The sequence below is a fragment of the Rhinoderma darwinii genome, chromosome 5 (assembly GCF_050947455.1).
Source record: "Rhinoderma darwinii isolate aRhiDar2 chromosome 5, aRhiDar2.hap1, whole genome shotgun sequence".
Lineage (NCBI taxonomy): Eukaryota > Metazoa > Chordata > Amphibia > Anura > Rhinodermatidae > Rhinoderma > Rhinoderma darwinii.
This window is the reverse complement of record NC_134691.1, coordinates 340554122-340576545: the sequence shown is the minus strand read 5'-3', so window position 1 is coordinate 340576545 and position 22424 is coordinate 340554122. Positions and strand designations below refer to the sequence as shown.

Here is a 22424-nt window from a genome sequence, read left to right as displayed (position 1 = left end):
GTTATATCCTGTATTATACTCCGGAGCTGCACTCACTATTCTGCTGGTGGAGTCACTGTGTACATACATTACATTACTTATCCTGTACTGATCCTGAGTTATATCCTGTATTATACTCCAGAGCTGCACTCACTATTCTGCTGGTGGACTCTCTGTTTACATACATTACATTACTTATCCTGTACTGATCCTGAGTTACATCCTGTATTATACTCCAGAGCTGCACTCACTATTCTGCTGGTGGAGTCACTGTGTACATACATTACTTATCCTGTACTGATCCTGAGTTACATCCTGTATTATACTCCAGAGCTGCACTCACTATTCTGCTGGTGGAGTCACTGTGTACATACATTACATTACTTATCCTGTACTGATCCTGAGTTATATCCTGTATTATACTCCGGAGCTGCACTCACTATTCTGCTAGTGGAGTCACTGTGTACATACATTACATTACTTATCCTGTACTGATCCTGAGTTACATCCTGTATTATACTCCAGAGCTGCACTCACTATTCTGCTGGTGGAGTCACTGTGTACATACATTACATTACTTATCCTGTACTGATCCTGAGTTACATCCTGTATTATACTCCAGAGCTGCACTCACTATTCTGCTGGTGGAGTCACTGTGTACATACATTACATTACTTATCCTGTACTGATCCTGAGTTATATCCAGTATTATACTCCAGAGCTGCACTCACTATTCTGCTGGTGGAGTCACTGTGCACATACATTACATTACTTATCCTGTACTGATCCTGAGTTATATCCTGTATTATACTCCGGAGCTGCACTCACTATTCTGCTGGTGGAGTCACTGTGTACATACATTACATTACTTATCCTGTAGTGATCCTGAGTTACATCCTGTATTATACTCCAGAGCTGCACTCACTATTCTGCTGGTGGAGTCACTGTGCACATACATTACATTACTTATCCTGTACTGATCCTGAGTTACATCCTGTATTATACTCCAGAGCTGCACTCACTATTCTGCAGGACGAGTCACTATGCACATACATTTCTTATCTTGTACTTATCCTGAGTTAAAGACTGTAAAATACTCCAGAGCTGCACTCACTATTCAATAATTAGGCAGTTGTGCTCACCAGAAAATGAATATTCACGACACATCGTCTACAATACAAATAGACATCACATCACCAAGTTGTTCCTGGTCATACCAATAGAAGCCCCTGCTGCCAGTGACCGCCCGAGGATCATGATCTTTTCATGACGAGGGAGCCACATACCTGTAGACTTCAGAAAACCTTTTATTTAATTAGGGCAATAAACAATGTCAGACCTTGCTATAATACATCTGTATACTCCTATATACTCCTCATTTCCGAGAAACAGAACTATATAGAGGTTTTATTACTTATCTATATATCCTTACACAGGAGTAGTCACCACACACGTATTCTGTGTCAGATTCTATGTAATACTGGAAGATAATCTACCAAGAGCTCCTTTATCTGTAAATTGTGTGCAAAGTGAGACTAGGAGCAGCAATAAGGAGCTCCTCTCCTGTATACAGACGTGAGGATATTACATCAGCGAGGAGCTGCTCTCCCGTATACAGACGTGAGGATATTACATCAGCGAGGAGCTGCTCTCCCGTATACAGACGTGAGGATATTACATCAGCGAGGAGCTCCTCTCCCGTATACAGACGTGAGGATATTACATCAGCGAGGAGCTCCTCTCCCGTATACAGACGTGAGGATATTACATCAGCGAGGAGCTCCTCTCCCGTATACAGACGTGAGGATATTACATCAGCGAGGAGCTCCTCTCCCGTATACAGACGTGAGGATATTACATCAGCGAGGAGCTCCTCTCCCGTATACAGACGTGAGGATATTACATCAGCGAGGAGCTCCTCTCCCGTATACAGACGTGAGGATATTACATCAGCGAGGAGCTCCTCTCCCGTATACAGACGTGAGACTATTACATCAGCGAGGAGCTCCTCTCCCGTATACAGACGTGAGGATATTACATCAGCGAGGAGCTCCTCTCCCGTATACAGACGTGAGGATATTACATCAGCGAGGAGCTCCTCTCCCGTATACAGACGTGAGGATATTACATCAGCGAGGAGCTCCTCTCCCGTATACAGACGTGAGGATATTACATCAGCGAGGAGCTCCTCTCCCGTATACAGACGTGAGGATATTACATCAGCGAGGAGCTCCTCTCCCGTATACAGACGTGAGGATATTACATCAGCGAGGAGCTCCTCTCCCGTATACAGACGTGAGGATATTACATCAGCGAGGAGCTCCTCTCCCGTATACAGACGTGAGGATATTACATCAGCGAGGAGCTCCTCTCCCGTATACAGACGTGAGACTATTACATCAGCGAGGAGCTCCTCTCCCGTATACAGACGTGAGGATATTACATCAGCGAGGAGCTCCTCTCCCGTATACAGACGTGAGGATATTACATCAGCGAGGAGCTGCTCTCCCGTATACAGACGTGAGGATATTACATCAGCGAGGAGCTGCTCTCCCGTATACAGACGTGAGGATATTACATCAGCGAGGAGCTCCTCTCCCGTATACAGACGTGAGGATATTACATCAGCGAGGAGCTCCTCTCCCGTATACAGACGTGAGGATATTACATCAGCGAGGAGCTCCTCTCCTGTATACAGACGTGAGGATATTACATCAGCGAGGAGCTGCTCTCCTGTATACAGACGTGAGGATATTACATCAGCGGGGAGCTCCTCTCCCGTATACAGACGTGAGGATATTACATCAGCGAGGAGCTGCTCTCCAGTATACAGACGTGAGGATATTACATCAGCGAGGAGCTCCTCTCCCGTATACAGACGTGAGGATATTACATCAGCGAGGAGCTGCTCTCCAGTATACAGACGTGAGGATATTACATCAGCGAGGAGCTCCTCTCCCGTATACAGACGTGAGGATATTACATCAGCGAGGAGCTCCTCTCCCGTATACAGACGTGAGGATATTACATCAGCGAGGAGCTCCTCTCCTGTATACAGACGTGAGGATATTACATCAGCGAGGAGCTGCTCTCCTGTATACAGACGTGAGGATATTACATCAGCGGGGAGCTCCTCTCCCGTATACAGACGTGAGGATATTACATCAGCGAGGAGCTGCTCTCCAGTATACAGACGTGAGGATATTACATCAGCGAGGAGCTCCTCTCCCGTATACAGACGTGAGGATATTACATCAGCGAGGAGCTGCTCTCCAGTATACAGACGTGAGGATATTACATCAGCGAGGAGCTCCTCTCCCGTATACAGACGTGAGGATATTACATCAGCGAGGAGCTCCTCTCCTGTATACAGACGTGAGGATATTACATCAGCGAGGAGCTGCTCTCCAGTATACAGACGTGAGGATATTACATCAGCGAGGAGCTCCTCTCCTGTATACAGACGTGAGGATATAGCATCTTCTTCCAGATATATTATTAAATGAAGTATTTTTTCTCCTGCATCACTGGGATTCCTGGTTTTGTCTACGTATGAGCTCTGCATACAAGCCGCCCTTCCTCAGCAGCTCACGATGGGTTCCACTCTGAGAAAAAAAGACAAGAAATAGTTTCATTAGTGCCATCCCGGTCAGCTATAAAGCATAGCTCTGCTTCTGAACATCATTTTGCAGTTTATATCTAGATACAATGCAGAGTAATTTTGAAAATACTTTACTTTTTTATTTCGAACATATCTTATACTCTAGTCACATCCAGAGCAGCATTCAAAATTTTGTCTATGAAGATTTTCCGTCAGCCCTGCAGGACCACACATGAACCTACTGCCCGCTACCTGCTCTTTCACATTCAGTATGGAAAGTGTGACCAAAAGCAGCAACAAAGATATGACACCAGTAAGAAGCTCCTCTCCTGTATAGAATAAGGAAAATCTGACATCAGCAAGGAGCTCCTCTCCAGTATAGAATAATGAAGATCTGACATCAGCAAGGAGCTCCTCTCCAGTATAGAATGAAGATCTGACATCAGCATGAGCTTCTCTCCTGTATAGAATAATGAAGATCTGAAATCAGCAGGAGCTTCTCTCCTGTATAGAATAATGAAGATCTGAAATCAGCAGGAGCTTCTCTCCTGTATAGAATAATGAGGATCTGATATCAGCAAGGAGCTCCTCTCCAGTATAGAATAATGAGGATCTGACATCAGCATGAGCTTCTCTCCTGTATAGAATAATGAAGATCTGAAATCAGCAGGAGCTTCTCTCCTGTATAGAATGAGGATCTGACATCAGCAAGGAGCTCCTCTCCTGTATAGAATAATGAGGATCTGACATCAGCTTCTCTCCTGTATAGAATAATGAGGATCTGACATCAGCAGGAGCTTCTCTCCTGTATAGAATAATGAGGATCTGACATCAGCAAGGAGCTCTTCTCCTGTATAGAATAATGAGGATCTGACATCAGCAGGAGCTCCTCTCCTGTATAGAATAATGAGGATCTGACATCAGCAGGAGCTCCTCTCCAGTATAGAATAATGAGGATCTGACATCAGCAGGAGCTCCTCTCCTGTATAGAATAATGAGGATCTGACATCAGCAGGAGCTTCTCTCCTGTATAGAATAATGAGGATCTGACATCAGCAGGAGCTCTTCTCCTGTATAGAATAATGAGGATCTGACATCAGCAGGAGCTCCTCTCCTGTATAGAATAATGAGGATCTGACATCAGCAGGAGCTCCTCTCCAGTATAGAATAATGAGGATCTGACATCAGCAGGAGCTCCTCTCCTGTATAGAATAATGAGGATCTGACATCAGCATCAGCTTCTCTCCTGTATAGAATAATGAGGATCTGACATCAGCAGGAGCTCCTCTCCAGTATAGAATAATGAGGATCTGACATCAGCAGGAGCTTCTCTCCTGTATAGAATAATGAGGATCGGATATCAGCAAGGAGCTCCTCTCCTGTATAGAATAATGAGGATCTGACATCAGGAAGGAGCTCTTCTCCTGTATAGAATAATGAGGATCTGACATCAGCAGGAGCTCCTCTCCTGTATAGAATAATGAGGATCTGACATCAGCAGGAGCTCCTCTCCAGTATAGAATAATGAGGATCTGACATCAGCAGGAGCTTCTCTCCTGTATAGAATAATGAGGATCTGACATCAGGAAGGAGCTCTTCTCCTGTATAGAATAATGAGGATCTGACATCAGCAGGAGCTCCTCTCCTGTATAGAATGAGGATCTGACATCAGCAGGAGCTCCTCTCCAGTATAGAATAATGAGGATCTGACATCAGCAGGAGCTTCTCTCCAGTATAGAATAATGAGGATCTGACATCAGCATGAGCTTCTCTCCTGTATAGAATAATGAGGATCTGATATCAGCAGGAGCTTCTCTCCTGTATAGAATAATGAGGATCTGACATCAGCAGGAGCTTCTCTCCTGTATAGAATAATGAGGATCTGACATCAGCAGGAGCTCCTCTCCTGTATAGAATAATGAGGATCTGACATCAGCAGGAGCTTCTCTCCTGTATAGAATAATGAGGATCTGACATCAGCAGGAGCTTCTCTCCTGTATAGAATAATGAGGATCTGACATCAGTGAAGCATTAATCGCCTGCAAACAATAAGGCTCTTGTAAGAAGATATTCTCCTTTACTGAGCAACAAGGAGCTTACATAAGCCAGGAGCTCCTCTCCTTCTCAGCTCTGCAGCTCCGGATGTGAATTTAGCAGTTAAACTGAACACCTCGTTCTATGTTGTGTATGTAGCGCGGCGACTCACCTCAGCAATACGGCCCTTTGCCAAGACCACGATAATATCAGCATCCGCAATGGTGCTGAGTCGATGAGCAATAACCAGCACAGTGCGGCCGGATGAAGCACGATCCAGGGCTAACTGTACCGTCCTCTCAGACTCGGAATCCAGCGCGCTGGTAGCTTCATCCAGAATTAAAACACGGGGGTCCTTGAGGAGAGCGCGAGCGATGGCCACCCGCTGCTTCTGACCCCCAGAGAGGGTAACTCCGCGCTCACCTGTCAGTCAAGACAAACGGTATACAAAAAGAGAGGCATGATAGAACATTCACCGGTACAGGGGTGTCAGCGGGTAACACGGCCCTATTGTCACATATAGGGGGGTCTTTTTTTCCACTACTATGTGGGTGAGAAGATGAGTAGTTGGGAGATATTTTTAGCGCTCTTCAGTTCTGGTGATTATGTGAAGATCTGTGCATGTAGACATATATATGTATTTGGGGTATAATAAGATTTTTTTTATATTTTACAATTTATGTTTTATTCGTTTATGTAAAAAATTTCCCCGGCAGAAAAAGGGTTAAATAGAAATTTCATCGTATAGTGGTACTATAGAAAACAATCCCATAAACTGCGGGGTTTGATGCTAAAGCATTGCAGGACGGCCCGCCAATATCACATGCCCTGCATCCTGCCCGGTTACAGGCCGCTTTCTACTATGCAGTAATCTACTGCCTATTCACGGACTGCAGACGTCTCCAAACAGCAGCCTGTAGTCTGCTGACAGATAAAGGGAAGCACAGGCGGCCCTGCTACAGGGGGAAATTATAATTATAGGATTCTAATAGAGAGTTGTGATTTTAGACCTGCTGCGAGACTCACCGAGCAGCGTATTATATCCATCCGGAAAGTTCCGGATAAAGTCATCAGCATTTGCCAGTTTTGCAGCTTCATGGACCTCGGTGTCACTGGCGTCCGGTCGTCCAAAACGAATATTTTCCATGATGCTTGTTCCAAAGAGAACAGGTTCCTGAGTGATCAGAGAAGATGGACAATAAGCCGAAATATATGAAGTACCACAGAGAGATCTCCTCTGCCCCCTTATTACAGTGCAGTGATCTCCTGTCCCCTTATTACAGTGCAGTGATCTCCTCTGCCCCCTTATTACAGTGCAGTGATCTCCTTTCCCCTTATTACAGTGAAGTGATCTCATCTGTCCCCTTATTACAGTGCAGTGATCTCCTCTGTCCCATTATTACAGTGCAGTGATCTCCTGTCACCTTATTACAGTGCAGTGATCTCCTCTGCCCCCTTATTACAGTGCAGTGATCTCCTGTCACCTTATTACAGTGCAGTGATCTCCTTTCCCCTTATTACAGTGCAGTGATCTCATCTGTCCCCTTATTACAGTGCAGTGATCTCCTGTCCCCTTATTACAGTGCAGTGATCTCCTGTCCCCTTATTACAGTACAGTGATCTCCTCTGTCACCTTATTACAGTGCAGTGATCTCCTGTCCCCTTATTACAGTGCAGTGATCTCCTGTCCCCTTATTACAGTACAGTGATCTCCTGTCCCCTTATTACAGTGCAGTGATCTCCTGTCCCCTTATTACAGTACAGTGATCTCCTGTCCCCTTATTACAGTGCAGTGATCTCCTGTCCCCTTATTACAGTGCAGTGATCTCCTGTCACCTTATTACAGTGCAGTGATCTCCTGTCACCTTATTACAGTGCAGTGATCTCCTGTCACCTTATTACAGTGCAGTGATCTCCTGTCCCCTTATTACAGTGCAGTGATCTCCTGTCACCTTATTACAGTGCAGTGATCTCCTGTCCCCTTATTACAGTGCAGTGATCTTCTCCTGTCACCTTATTACAGTGCAGTGATCTCCTGTCCCCTTATTACAGTGCAGTGATCTTCTCCTGTCACCTTATTACAGTGCAGTGATCTCCTGTCCCCTTATTACAGTGCAGTGATCTTCTCCTGTCACCTTATTACAGTACAGTGATCTCCTGTCACCTTATTACAGTGCAGTGATCTCCTCTGTCCCCTTATTACAGTGCAGTGATCTTCTCCTGTCACCTTATTACAGTGCAGTGATCTCCTCTGTCACCTTATTACAGTGCAGTGATCTCCTCTGTCCCCTTATTACAGTGCAGTGATCTCCTGTCACCTTATTACAGTGCAGTGATCTCCTGTCCCCTTATTACAGTGCAGTGATCTCCTCTGTCCCCTTATTACAGTGCAGTGATCTTCTCCTGTCCCCTTATTACAGTGCAGTGATCTCCTGTCACCTTATTACAGTGCAGTGATCTTCTCCTGTCACCTTATTACAGTGCAGTGATCTTCTCTGTCCCATTATTACAGTGCAGTGATCTCCTGTCACCTTATTACAGTGCAGTGATCTCCTGTCACCTTATTACAGTGCAGTGATCTCCTCTGTCACCTTATTACAGTGATCTCCTCTGTCCCCTTATTACAGTGCAGTAATCTCCTGTCCACTTATTACAGTGCAGTAATCTCCTGTCACCTTATTACAGTGCAGTGATCTCCTGTCACCTTATTACAGTGCAGTGATCTTCTCCTGTCCCCTTATTACAGTGCAGTGATCTCCTCTGTCCCCTTATTACAGTGCAGTGATCTTCTCCTGTCCCCTTATTACAGTGCAGTGATCTCCTGTCACCTTATTACAGTGCAGTGATCTCCTGTCCCCTTATTACAGTGCAGTGATCTTCTCCTGTCACCTTATTACAGTGCAGTGATCTCCTGTCCCCTTATTACAGTGCAGTGATCTTCTCCTGTCACCTTATTACAGTGCAGTGATCTCCTGTCCCCTTATTACAGTGCAGTGATCTTCTCCTGTCACCTTATTACAGTACAGTGATCTCCTGTCACCTTATTACAGTGCAGTGATCTCCTCTGTCCCCTTATTACAGTGCAGTGATCTTCTCCTGTCACCTTATTACAGTGCAGTGATCTCCTCTGTCACCTTATTACAGTGCAGTGATCTCCTCTGTCCCCTTATTACAGTGCAGTGATCTCCTGTCACCTTATTACAGTGCAGTGATCTCCTGTCCCCTTATTACAGTGCAGTGATCTCCTCTGTCCCCTTATTACAGTGCAGTGATCTCCTCTGTCCCCTTATTACAGTGCAGTGATCTTCTCCTGTCCCCTTATTACAGTGCAGTGATCTCCTGTCACCTTATTACAGTGCAGTGATCTCCTGTCCCCTTATTACAGTACAGTGATCTTCTCCTGTCACCTTATTACAGTGCAGTGATCTCCTGTCCCCTTATTACAGTGCAGTGATCTCCTGTCCCCTTATTACAGTGCAGTGATCTTCTCCTGTCACCTTATTACAGTACAGTGATCTCCTGTCACCTTATTACAGTGCAGTGATCTCCTGTCACCTTATTACAGTGCAGTGATCTCCTGTCCCCTTATTACAGTGCAGTGATCTCCTGTCACCTTATTACAGTGCAGTGATCTCCTCTGTCCCCTTATTACAGTGCAGTGATCTTCTCCTGTCACCTTATTACAGTGCAGTGATCTCCTCTGTCCCCTTATTACAGTGCAGTGATCTCCTGTCACCTTATTACAGTGCAGTGATCTTCGTCACCTTATTACAGTGCAGTGATCTTCTCTGTCCCATTATTACAGTGCAGTGATCTCCTGTCACCTTATTACAGTGCAGTGATCTCCTCTGTCCCATTATTACAGTGCAGTGATCTCCTGTCACCTTATTACAGTGCAGTGATCTCCTCTGTCACCTTATTACAGTGCAGTGATCTCCTCTGTCCCCTTATTACAGTGCAGTGATCTTCTCCTGTCCCCTTATTACAGTGCAGTGATCTCCTCTGTCCCATTATTACAGTGCAGTGATCTCCTGTCCCCTTATTACAGTGCAGTGATCTCCTCTGTCACCTTATTACAGTGCAGTGATCTTCTCCTGTCCCCTTATTACAGTGCAGTGATCTCCTCTGTCCCCTTATTACAGTGCAGTGATCTTCTCCTGTCACCTTATTACAGTGCAGTGATCTCCTGTCCCATTATTACAGTGCAGTGATCTCCTGTCCCCTTATTACAGTGCAGTGATCTTCTCCGCCACCTTATTACAGTGCAGTGATCTCCTGTCCCCTTATTACAGTGCAGTGATGTCCTCCGCCACCTTATTACAGTGCAGTGATCTCCTGTCCCCTTATTACAGTGCAGTGATCTCCTGTCCCCTTATTACAGTGCAGTGATCTCCTCTGTCCCCTTATTACAGTGCAGTGATCTCCTCTGTCACCTTATTACAGTGCAGTGCTCTCCTGTCCCCTTATTACAGTGCAGTGATCTCCTCTGTCCCCTTATTACAGTGCAGTGATCTCCTCTGTCACCTTATTACAGTGCAGTGCTCTCCTGTCCCCTTATTACAGTGATCTCTTCTGTCCCCTTATTACAGTGCAGTGATCTCCTCTGTCACCTTATTACAGTGCAGTGATCTCCTCTGTCACCTTATTACAGTGCAGTGATCTCATCTGTCCCCTTATTAGTGCAGTGATCTCCTGTCCCCTTATTACAGTGCAGTGATCTCCTGTCCCCTTATTACAGTGCAGTGATGTCCTCCGCCACCTTATTACAGTGCAGTGATGTCCTCTGTCCCCTTATTACAGTGCAGTGATCTCCTCTGTCCCCTTATTACAGTGCAGTGATCTCCTCTGTCCCCTTATTACAGTGCAGTGATCTCCTCTGTCCCCTTATTACAGTGCAGTGATCTCCTGTCCCCTTATTACAGTGCAGTGATCTCCTCTGTCCCCTTATTACAGTGCAGTGATCTCCTCTGTCACCTTATTACAGTGCAGTGTTGATTCTTAGTCCACTTATTACAATGCACGGTCTGTCCTGCCGGGTGAAATCTACTTCTATTACTTCATCGTATATTTACACAGCGTGGATTCTGTAATTTACCTGGTTGATGTATCCGATGACCTCCCCTCTTAACCACGAGGGGTCAAGTGAACGGATGTCGACTCCATCCAGTTCCACCGCACCCTGGACGGGGTCATAGAAACGCTCCACCAGCGCAGCCACTGTGGACTTTCCTGATCCCCAACAAAAACAATGGTCAGTATGAATATTATACAGATGTCTATGAGGAAACAACGTGACAGCTGCTGCCCTATTCCGGTCACAGATTTCCGCAGGATTTGTTTATTACGGTTACTTATTTCACTGATCATATTTTCTCACCTCCCCCGGATTGTCCCACGATGGCCACCGTCTTACCAGGGGGCACATACAGGTCAAAAGATTTCAGGACTTCTTGACCCGGCCGAGTGGGGTAACTGGAGGAGCAGAATTGTATGTATTATTGTGCAGCACAGTCAGTGGTAACATGCTGTGTAATACTAGGACATGGTCAGTCATCTATGTCAAGGGGAACCACCAGACAGATGAAAAAAAGGCCCTTAAAAAAAAAAATGTGAAAACTGCTTCATAACCTCTTACTTCTAGGCTTAGATCTGAACACTTGAAGTTACAGGCCCAAAGCCTGAGGCTGCACTACTGAGAAATTCTGATAACCGATCCCAATCAGCATCCACAACCCCCTCACTCCTTCGCACTACACGACCACAGCGAGGAGGACATTGAGTGGAGCGGTGGTTAAGCATGCACCCTGCCGATCACTAGAACAGGGGTCTCGAGCCCCTCGATCCTTCTTACTGCACCCCCCGCAGTGAGGAGGAGCTTGAATGGAGAAGAGGTACAAGTATGCACCCTGCTGCTCCATCCTAAGTCTATGCGGCTGACAGAATGAGAATGGAGCGTCAGGGTGCGTGCTCATCCTCCGCTCCATCAAGCTCCTTGAGGAACGAGGGGCTTTGGACCCCTGTTCTAGTGATCAGTGGGGCTCCCAGCAATCAGACATTTGCCCTCTATCCTTGGGACATCCCCTTTAAATTAATTGTACAGGATTTGAAAATCATGGCTTCTTACAAAAACAGCGCCACCTTCTTCCAAAGGTTGTGTGTGGTATTACAACTCAGCCCCACTCATGTCAATATTGAACACAACGCATAGACAGGTGTGGAACGGTTTCTAGAAGAACGCCGCCATGTTTCTCTAGACCTTTACAGCCCCTTTAAATACTTGATTAATGGGCCTCAGATCAGGCGGTGACGCACCCTAACACACTAGCGCAGAATGGCAGGTGTGTAACAAAATGTACTAAAATAAATGCTATAAAATTCTATCGTAACCGTGCAAATATGTATTATGTCGCCTATGATGATTTGTCAGATCTTACCTGAAGGAGACATCTCTGAAGTTTATTTCTCCCGTTAGCTGAGGAAGTTTCTTCCCTCCTCTCAGTGGGATCTCTGGCTGTAAACGCATGAACTCAAAGACACGTCCCCCGGCACTGAGACCCCGGACCACCTAAGACACAGAAATACAGCAGATAAAAAGGGGAGAGAGGAAAAAAATATGTTTTTGAAAATATAAAAAAGCATGAAAGATTCAGGCCTGGTGAACTTTAGAGGTACGTTCACACAGGGCGGATACGCTGCGCAAAAACACACAGCACATCCGCCCTGGACCCCGCAGGGAATCCCGGCCGAAAAACACAACCAAATTGTGGTGCAGTTTTTCAGCCAGAATGCCCGCTGCGGAAAACAGCAGGTTAGAGATAAAAAATATTTTAAAAAAAAGAAAAAAAAGCTTATACTTACCCTTTGTCATAGCAACACGTCCCTTTGATGTCCTGCAGTCCGGCCTCCTGGGATGAAGTTTCATCCCTTGTGACCGCCGCAGCCTGTGATTGGCTGCAGATGTCACAGAGGATGAAGCGTCATCCCTGGAGGCCGGACTGGACACAGGATTTTTTTTTTCCCCGAGTTGGGATTTCTGCTGCGGAATCGCAGCTTTTCCGCCGCAAAATTTGCAACATTTGCTATTCGTTGCGTGATTTACCTCCCCATTCAATTCAATGGGGAAAACCAGCAACAAAAAAGCGATTCCGCAACAAATTGACAGAGTGAGGATTTAAAAAAAAACGCACCGAAGGTCAATTTATGATCATTTCGTCGGCTGATTTTTTACGCCGAGTGGGGACGAGATTTGTTCAAACTTCATCTTTCTGTGGCTACTGAAATACGCTACCGATTTTCTGCAACGAAATACGTTGCGGAAAAACCGCTGTATTCATGCTACGTGTGAACATACCCTAAAAGTCATAAAATCCAGACCCCTCCCCCACCAATGCCAAGAGGAGTCAGTGCTGGAGCGGACTATAATAAGGACCGTTCTTGGGGTCCAAGTTTTTATAATGCATCTGATTGATGAGCTAAAAGTATTTTTCAGACTGCCCCTTTAAATATGAGGGATTTGTATAAAATAGGGATCAGTGATCCTTACACTTCTCGCTCTTCCTACCTCTACACCCCCAGATCTCATTGGTCCACGGAACTCACCTGTCCAAAGAGCACCGAAGTGTTTGCCATAGACCTGTGTAAAATACAATACAGTCAGGGGGTACCATGGTAGCGGTGCCCCCCCCCCTCCTAATTACGTCGAAGCACCGGATGACGACTATCGCCGCGTGGACGAACCTCTGTACGGTCTGAGATGCCACCAAGAAGGACATGAGGTCACCGGCCGAGAGTTCATTTCCTGCCATCAGTGATCCGCCCGCAAATATGGTCCCCAGGACGATACCTGCCCGGACGGAAGAGAGGATCAGTATACAGTATATACAGCTCTACACATACTGTATGTCCCATATAGCACCTAGGACCCTATAGAACAACCACTTCATCTATACAGCACAGATAACCCTTATAGGTCGCAGCCTCATATATTGTATAGCCTATAAAGCATTTGGGGCCCTATAATATTCCAAACAGCACTGATGACCCTATATATAGGATCTCATACATATTCCATACAGCCATAGAACCCTATAGACCGAAGCCCATACATATTCCATACAGCACTGATGAACCTATAGAGAGGATCTGATGTATATTCCATACACTAATAACCCTATAGAACAACACAATCCATACAGCAAAGGTGACCCTTATAGTCAGAACGTCATATACTGTATGGCCCACACAGCATGGAGGCCCCTGTGGAAAAAAAACCTCACAATTATTCCATACAGTACAACTGAATGTATTTAGATCTGTCCCATACGGCACTGATGACCTTAAAGACAGGATATCTATAAGACCCCATAGACAGACCCTCGTGTATACTCCATGCAGCAGACGTCCCTTGTAGTCAAAACCTTGTAAACCGTATATATCTATAAAGCATCAGGGACGCTATAGACAGAATATATTCTACAGACACTGACAAAATCTTCTATCTATTCCATCCAGCAATGAAGTATATAAGTGGTTACCCTATAGACAGGATCTCCCGTGTATTCCAAATGGTACTGGAGACCCTGTATACAGAATATAATATATGACCCATTTGGCAGTGGTGAATATGGACCATAGTCTCATGTATATTCCATAAAGTAGTCGTGACCCTATAGAGAGTATACATCATATGGCCAGTACCGCACCAATGACCCTATAGAGAGTATACATCATATGGCCAGTACAGCACCGATGACCCTATAGAGAGTATACATCATATGGCCAGTACAGCACCGATGACCCTATAGAAAGAGCCTCATGCACAGTAAATGTAACTCACAGTTCAGAGCGATGTTGGAGAGACCCTGAAATACGGCGATTCCAACACCCAGAACTTCATTCACCTGAGAGGACTTGTCGACCTCGGCGGAGTACGTCCTGTATGGAGGAAACACGGACAAGTCACCGGATACAATACAATGACACAATAGTTCTATCTGTATCTAGGAAAGCTGGGTGACAAGCAATATGGCCGCCAGTGGTTGTCACCCGGCCGGAATCACTAGTGCTAATATTTCCTGTGCTTAGTGTAATACTGCGCTCTCCAACACTCACGCCACCTCGCGGTCTTCCATGGCGAAAGCCCTCACCGTGCGCACATTTCCTATCGCCTCATCGGCCACACCTGTCGCTTTGGCAATCTGAAGTATGAGAAAACGGAAAACAAAATATATTGTAAACACGACTGATCACGCTCATGTGCCCCGTGGCTATATCCTTAGGGCGCGGTATAATCAGATGAAAATTGAGAAACTCTATACCTGTTCCTGAGCGCGGCGCGACAATCTGCGCAGAAAAGAGCCAATAACGGCCCCGGCTCCCACCAGCACGGGCATCACCACCACCAGGAGTCCGGTCAGTTTTGGGGAGATGTAATAGAGGGATATGAAACAGCCAAATGTCTGGGTGATGTTCCTGAGCCCCTGCAAGTCATAGCACGAAACGCGTCACCACTACACGGGTCACAACCAGTAACAAGAGTCACCCAGCTTTCTAAAGACCCTGAATGGCATACAAATCTGCATTGTGTAGCATTGTATTCTTGCCCCCATTCATTATTGGTAGAAGAACATTCATCGGATCTCACCTGGGATATGACCTGCTTGAATGCGGACTTGAACTCCTGGACGTCGGAGGTGAGACGATTTACTAAGAGGCCGGTCTTCTGTGCGTCAAAGAAAGCCACATCCTGGCTGTGACGGGAAGAGGATCAGAGATGAGGAGGGTTTGTTACAATGTGTCAGAAGGTAAAAGCATTTAGCCTGGAGTCCAGGAAAGGAGAGAAAACGGTGTTGCTGCTGTGTTAAGTACGGTCTTCACGGATACATTGTAACAAACCCTCAGCCCTGTGAATAGGACTAGAGCAGCCTCTGAATGTGAAAAAACGAACGTTCCCATGTTCACTGACAGCAGAGATCTTAATAATAGTACAGAAGTGAAACCGCCAGGCGACAGCACAGCTACGGAACGGCAGGCGACAGTGCTACTAGGACAGAGCGCACAGCGCTACCGTCACAGAGCGACAGCGCTACCGTCACAGAGCGACAGCGCTACCGTCACAGAGCGACAGCGCTACCGCGACAACGCTAACGCGACAACGCTAACGCGACAACGCTAACGCGAAAGCGCTACTGCGACAGCGACAACGCTACTGCGAGAGAGCGACAGCACAGCTAGGGAGCGGCAGGCGACAACGCTACTAGGGGCCACCAGGCGACAGCGCTACTAGGACAGAGTGCCAAGCGACAGCGCTACTAGGACAGCGCTACTGCGACAGAGAGACAGCGCTACTAGGGGACACCAGGCGACAGCGCTACTGCGACAGAGTGACAGCGCTACGACAGAGCTACTACAACAGAGCGACAGCGCTACTAGGGGCCGCCAGGCGACAGCGCTACTAGGGGCCACCAGGCGACAGCGCTACTAGGGGCCACCAGGCGACAGCGCTACTAGGGGCCACCAGGCGACAGCGCTACTAGGGGCCACCAGGCGACAGCGCTACTAGGGGCCACCAGGCGACAGCGCTACTAGGGGCCACCAGGCGACAGCGCTACTAGGACAGAGTGCCAAGCGACAGCGCTACTAGGGACCGACAGACGACAGAGCTACTACGACAGAGCGCCAGGCGGCAGCACAGCTAGGGAGCGGCAGGCGTCAGTGCTACTAGGGGCCACCAGGCGACAGCTCTACTAGGGGCCACCAGGCGACAGCTCTACTAGGGGCCACCAGGCGTCAGTGCTACTAGGACAGAGCTACAAAGACAGAGTGACAGCGCTACAAGGGAACGCCAGGCGAAGGCGCTACTAGGGAACGCCAGGCGACAGCGCTGATCTCCACAGGAGAAGATGTGGAGTAGTCAACCGGAGTATAACGTTTGGGTTCTGCCGAGCTGACCTAGTGCCTCCATATGTTGATCATCAGATCAGATGGCAAATTAGACGCTGTTAGATGACAATATGCAGAAGGAAACCTGCGGATTTGCAGACAGGACACAGGACTGTAGAATACTCACTGCAGAAGGGATGTGAACAAAGCCTTCCTCATACTCCCAGCAACTCGCTCCCCGACACGAGAGAGCAGAATGATATAACCGCATGTCAGCAAGCCCTGAGTGTGTATACAAGCAAGAGTCAGTCACCGAATAGAAATATATACAGGGTTAATAAACCAGATATCACCCCCTACTGGTCAGATAAGGAAAGGACATGCAGTCTGTGCCTCCACACCATTCATGGTGACAGACTAATAACAGGAACTAGAATTCATAATATCATTGGCTTATTATAATATTAATGAAAATCTCAGCCCTGCAGCGCAATCTCTCCATAATGCAGGCGGCAGCAATACCATCATTAACCACTAGAGGTCCCTCCATTCCACAACACATTCTCTATATATACAGCATATACAATGTTAGCTCCAATTACTTGCTGAATATTACAGAAACTGAAAGAACACACACTAAATATATATATATAATAGCATCCCCTGTATTGACAAAAGTTATGGACTACGCTTCATTAAAGTGAAGAAAAAAAACAAAGGGTAAAAAGAAATAGAAACTGCCTGAACGAATAAAAAAAGGACACTTTGGGCCCATTATAGCGAAGTCTTACATTGAACATATATAAAATTTGGGAAAAACCTTCATCCCTTTAGCAGAATGCAAAGTCTCCAAGATGCTGCTGCCTGCAATACCATCCCTGGCCACTGAGGGCAAACGTATGTACAGCAAGGACCCTAAGAAGTCTAATAAGGCCCTGTTCACACAGAGGATTTTGAGGGCAGAAAAAAATGTTAAAGCAGATTTTCACCTGCCTGCACATTCTTGCCACGGTTTTCTCCCAGTGGCCATTGAGGACCGCAGGCAAAAACACTGCGAAAAATACTTTTTCTGCCTCCCTTTGATATCAGAGGCAAAACCGCTGCAAGAAAGAACATGCAGCCTCTCTATCCCGCGAGCGGCTTAAAGCCACTGCGGGAAAATAACGCCTCCGATTGAAATCAATGGGAGGCGGTTTCAGGCAGTTTTTTGGCGCTGATTCCAAGGCACTTTCCGCATTAAAATCAGCGGCATAAAACCCTGTGTGAACTGGGCCTATGAGTGCCGTGTCACTGCTCCGTGCAATGCGGAGGTTGTATGGAGCCATAACACGGCCATGGGCATGAGCACTATGATTGCAAGCTCTTCAGTCTGTCCATATGCCGCAGTCCAAACTTTCACTTCCAATAGTGAACTACTTGTTCTCAGGGTCACTCATTTACAGCCTACTAAAGATCCAATGTCACAGCTCACCTGGGCTGCATACAAAGACAGCAACTTCATGGCCGGACCGCGAACATCCCGGATGTAGTCCCCAGCGTGCTCCCGTGTGTAGCGGGACACCACATTCACCAGATCCCCCAGGATAAGTGGAATCTGTATATTCAAGAATGCTGCACCGAAAGCCAGCTAAAGAAACAAGAGAAAATGGTAAAACAACAGGGGCTATGCATGTCTATAAAGCTTGGGTGACTCCGTGACTAAACGATAGCTGTTAAAAACAGCTGCTGTTGGAATTACTGTGTACATACATTACTTATCCTGTACTGATCCTGAGTTACATCCTGTATTATACTCCAGAGCTGCACTCACTATTCTGCTGGTGGAGTCACTGTGTATATACATTACATTACTTATCCTGTACTGATCCTGAGTTATATCCTGTATTATACTCCAGAGCTGCACTCACTATTCTGCTGGTGGAGTCACTGTGTACATACATTACATTACTTATCCTGTACTGATCCTGAGTTACATCCTGTATTATACTCCAGAGCTGCACTCACTATTCTGCTGGTGGAGTCACTGTGTACATACATTACATTACTTATCCTGTACTGATCCTGAGTTACATCCTGTATTATACTCCAGAGCTGCACTCACTATTCTGCTGGTGGAGTCACTGTATACATACATTACATTACTTATCCTGTACTGATCCTGAGTTACATCCTGTATTATACTCCAGAGCTGCACTCACTATTCTGCTGGTGGAGTCACTGTGTACATACATTACATTACTTATCCTGTACTGATCCTGAGTTACATCCTGTATTATACTCCAGAGCTGCACTCACTATTCTGCTGGTGGAGTCACTGTATACATACATTACATTACTTATCCTGTACTGATCCTGAGTTACATCCTGTATTATACTCCAGAGCTGCACTCACTATTCTGCTGGTGGAGTCACTGTGTACATACATTACATTACTTATCCTGTACTGATCCTGAGTTACATCCTGTATTATACTCCAGAGCTGCGCTCACTATTCTGCTGGTGGAGTCACTGTGTACATACATTACATTACTTATCCTGTACTGATCCTGAGTTATATCCTGTATTATACTCCAGAGCTGCACTCACTATTCTGCTGGTGGAGTCACTGTGTACATACATTACATTACATATCCTGCACTGATCCTGAGTTACATCATGTATTATACCCCAGAGCTGCACTCACTATTCTGCTTGTGGAGTCACTGTGTACATACATTACATTACTTATCCTGTACTGATCCTGAGTTACATCCTGTATTATACTCCAGAGCTGCACTCACTATTCTGCTGGTGGAGTGTGTACATACATTACATTACTTATCCTGTACTGATCCTGAGTTACATCCTGTATTATACTCCAGAGCTGCACTCACTATTCTGCTGGTGGAGTCACTGTGTACATACATTACTTATCCTGTACTGATCCTGAGTTACATCCTGTATTATACTCCAGAGCTGCACTCACTATTCTGCTGGTGGAGTCACTGTGTACATACACTACTTATCCTGCACTGATCCTGAGTTACATCCTGTATTATACTCCAGAGCTGCACTCACTATTCTGCTGGTGGAGTCACTGTGTACATACACTACTTATCCTGCACTGATCCTGAGTTACATCCTGTATTATACTCCAGAGCCGCACTCACTATTCTGCTGGTGGAGTCGCTGTGTACATACATTACATTACTTATCCTGTACTGATCCTGAGTTACATCCTGTATTATACTCCAGAGCTGCACTCACTATTCTGCTGGTGGAGTCACTGTGTACATACATTACATATCCTATACTGATCCTGAGTTACATCCTGTATTATACTCCAGAGCTGCACTCACTATTCTGCTGGTGGAGTCACTGTGTACATACATTACATTACTTATCCTGTACTGATCCTGAGTTACATCCAGTATTATACTCCAGAGCTGCACTCACTATTCTGCTGGTGGAGTCACTGTGTACATACATTACATTACTTATCCTGTACTGATCCTGAGTTACATCCTGTATTATACTCCAGAGCTGCACTCACTATTCTGCTGGTGGAGTCCCTGTGTACATACATTACTTATCCTGTACTGATCCGGAGTTACATCCTGTATTATACTCCAGAGCTGCACTCACTATTCTGCTGGTGGAGTCCCTGTGTACATACATTACTTATCCTGTACTGATCCTGAGTTACATCCTGTATTATACTCCAGAGCTGCACTCACTATTCTGCTGGTGGAGTCACTGTGTACATACATTACATTACTTATCCTGTACTGATCCTGAGTTACATCCTGTATTATACTCCAGAGCTGCACTCACTATTCTGCTGGTGGAGTCACTGTGTACATACATTACATTACTTATCCTGTACTGATCCTGAGTTACATCCTGTATTATACTCCAGAGCTGCACTCACTATTCTGCTGGTGGAGTCACTGTGTACATACATTACATTACTTATCCTGCACTGATCCTGAGTTATATCCTGTATTATACTCCAGAGCTGCACTCACTATTCTGCTGGTGGAGTCACTGTGTACATACATTACATTACTTATCCTGTACTGATCCTGAGTTACATCCTGTGTTATACTCCAGAGCTGCACTCACTATTCTGCTGGTGGAGTCACTGTGTACATACATTACATTACTTATCCTGTACTGATCCTGAGTTATATCCTGTATTATACTCCAGAGCTGCACTCACTATTCTGCTGGTGGAGTCACTGTGTACATACATTACATTACTTATCCTGTACTGATCCTGAGTTACATCCTGTATTATACTCCAGAGCTGCGCTCACTATTCTGCTGGTGGAGTCACTGTGTACATACATTACATTACTTATCCTGTACTGATCCTGAATTACATCCTGTATTATACTCCAGAGCTGCACTCACTATTCTGCTGGTGGAGTCACTGTGTACATACATTACATTACTTATCCTGTACTGATCCTGAGTTACATCCTGTATTATACTCCAGAGCTGCACTCCCTATTCTGCTGGTGGAGTCGCTGTGTACATACATTACTGATCCTGAATTACTTCGGCTTGTGCTGCCCCCCTCAGATTTCCCCTGTACCCCCTCTCAGAATCTGCTTACAATGACGGCCGTGATCAGCGCCAGAAGCTGCGGTCGCAGGAGCTTCCAGAACTCGGTCCAGCAGAACTCTGGTTCCGGTCTCTCCCTCTCGGACACGACGGGCGGATGGAATTGCACCTCCAGCTGGCACAGGGCGACCTTCCCTCCCAACCCCACAAAGGCTGGGCTAAGCAGAAGTGCCAGTGTCCTGCCCTTGTTGGTGGTTCTGCCAGACCAGCGGGTGGCATCTCGGAGGCGGGCATAGAGCTTGAGGCGTGGAGACGCAGGAGGAGACCGTGAGATGCAGGAGAGCTGGAGGTGCCTGGAAGAGAAGGTCAGACATCAGAGGGTGTCATGCAATCCTGCCCTTCTCTCTCCTATTCCTCTGGCTTTATATGTGTCAGTCCTCACTGTCGCTCTTGTATTCTATTCACGAAGCAGGATCCGGATGGGCAGGACATGGGGCCACAACCTTTGCGGTTTGTCTATTTCTCTTCGCAGCTAAAGGCTAAAAACTTGCAGCCTATGCAAATCTCTGGACAAGAGTATTTTTCATTCACTGCCAGCTAGCAGAGATCTCTTTAATGCAAACCGAATGCAGTGCTTGTAGCTCTACAGACGCTGGGATTTGTAGTTCTACATCCTGTCATGTCATTTGTCAGGGGACAGCCCGAGCCAAATGGAAGGACAAGAAAGACACTCAGTCTCGACCTCCCCGGTGTATGCCGGGAGTTGTAGTCCCTCACTCGCTGAAGAAACTACGCTTGCCGGCGGGCTGTGCGCGTGACGTCACATCTTACCTGACAGGGCCCGGGCAGCGGCGTAGCCCAGCCTGCATAAAGTGCAGCAGCATGACCGGCAAGATGTACCGGTGACCCCTTCACACAGCTCCACCCTCACCGGGAACAGTCCCACCTCAAATCACACTCATTGGCTAAATGTTGATCATGTGATCAAGAAAGGGGTGGGGCGGCAACAAAAACTAGTTTTTCACGTGGACCCGAATAATAAAGCGGGACTCGTGCGGGAGCCCGGGACTGAGCCACGGAGCCGCTTCAGCGTCAACGTATTATATGCCTATGAAGCACCAATCAGAAGGCGTGTATCATGGTCATGTGATCTTCGTGACAGGGCGGGAACGTCAGAGCCACTAGACCTCAACCTCTGAGGTAACAACCTGAGAAGTCACGTGTCACCCCCCATGTGACTGACAAGATGTACATACTACATTACTTATACTCCAGAGCGTAGATCAACCAGCATTCCCTGCGTGTTCAACGTCTGCACAGAGCTTTCTCAGGTGTATTGCATTCTGGGATATGTTGTGTTTACACCCGGCTCTGTACTGTC

General features: G+C 46.4%; 2 protein-coding genes across 2 annotated transcripts in view; one reads left to right on the top strand and one right to left on the bottom strand.

Moving 5' to 3' along the window:
• Positions 1 to 3241: 3241 nt before the first annotated feature.
• LOC142652226 (mitochondrial potassium channel ATP-binding subunit-like) lies at positions 3242 to 22285 on the bottom strand. The gene is made up of 16 exons (XM_075827828.1): positions 21875 to 22285; positions 21096 to 21396; positions 17967 to 18122; positions 16683 to 16777; positions 15258 to 15363; positions 14932 to 15093; positions 14726 to 14811; positions 14451 to 14548; positions 13352 to 13457; positions 13214 to 13247; positions 12049 to 12179; positions 10992 to 11086; positions 10710 to 10843; positions 6641 to 6788; positions 5787 to 6037; positions 3242 to 3584 (listed from the first exon to the last, which is right to left on the bottom strand). The coding sequence occupies exons 1-16, from the start codon at positions 21925 to 21927 to the stop codon at positions 3504 to 3506; spliced, it is 2037 nt and encodes a 678-aa protein (XP_075683943.1). The 5' UTR covers positions 21928 to 22285; the 3' UTR covers positions 3242 to 3503.
• Positions 21941 to 22424, top strand: part of LOC142652225 (autophagy-related protein 9A-like) — a 36625-nt gene continuing 36141 nt past the window's right edge. The window contains exon 1 of the mRNA XM_075827827.1: positions 21941 to 22243. The gene's annotated coding sequence lies outside the window, so the exon portion shown is untranslated. The remainder of the gene's footprint in view (positions 22244 to 22424) is intronic.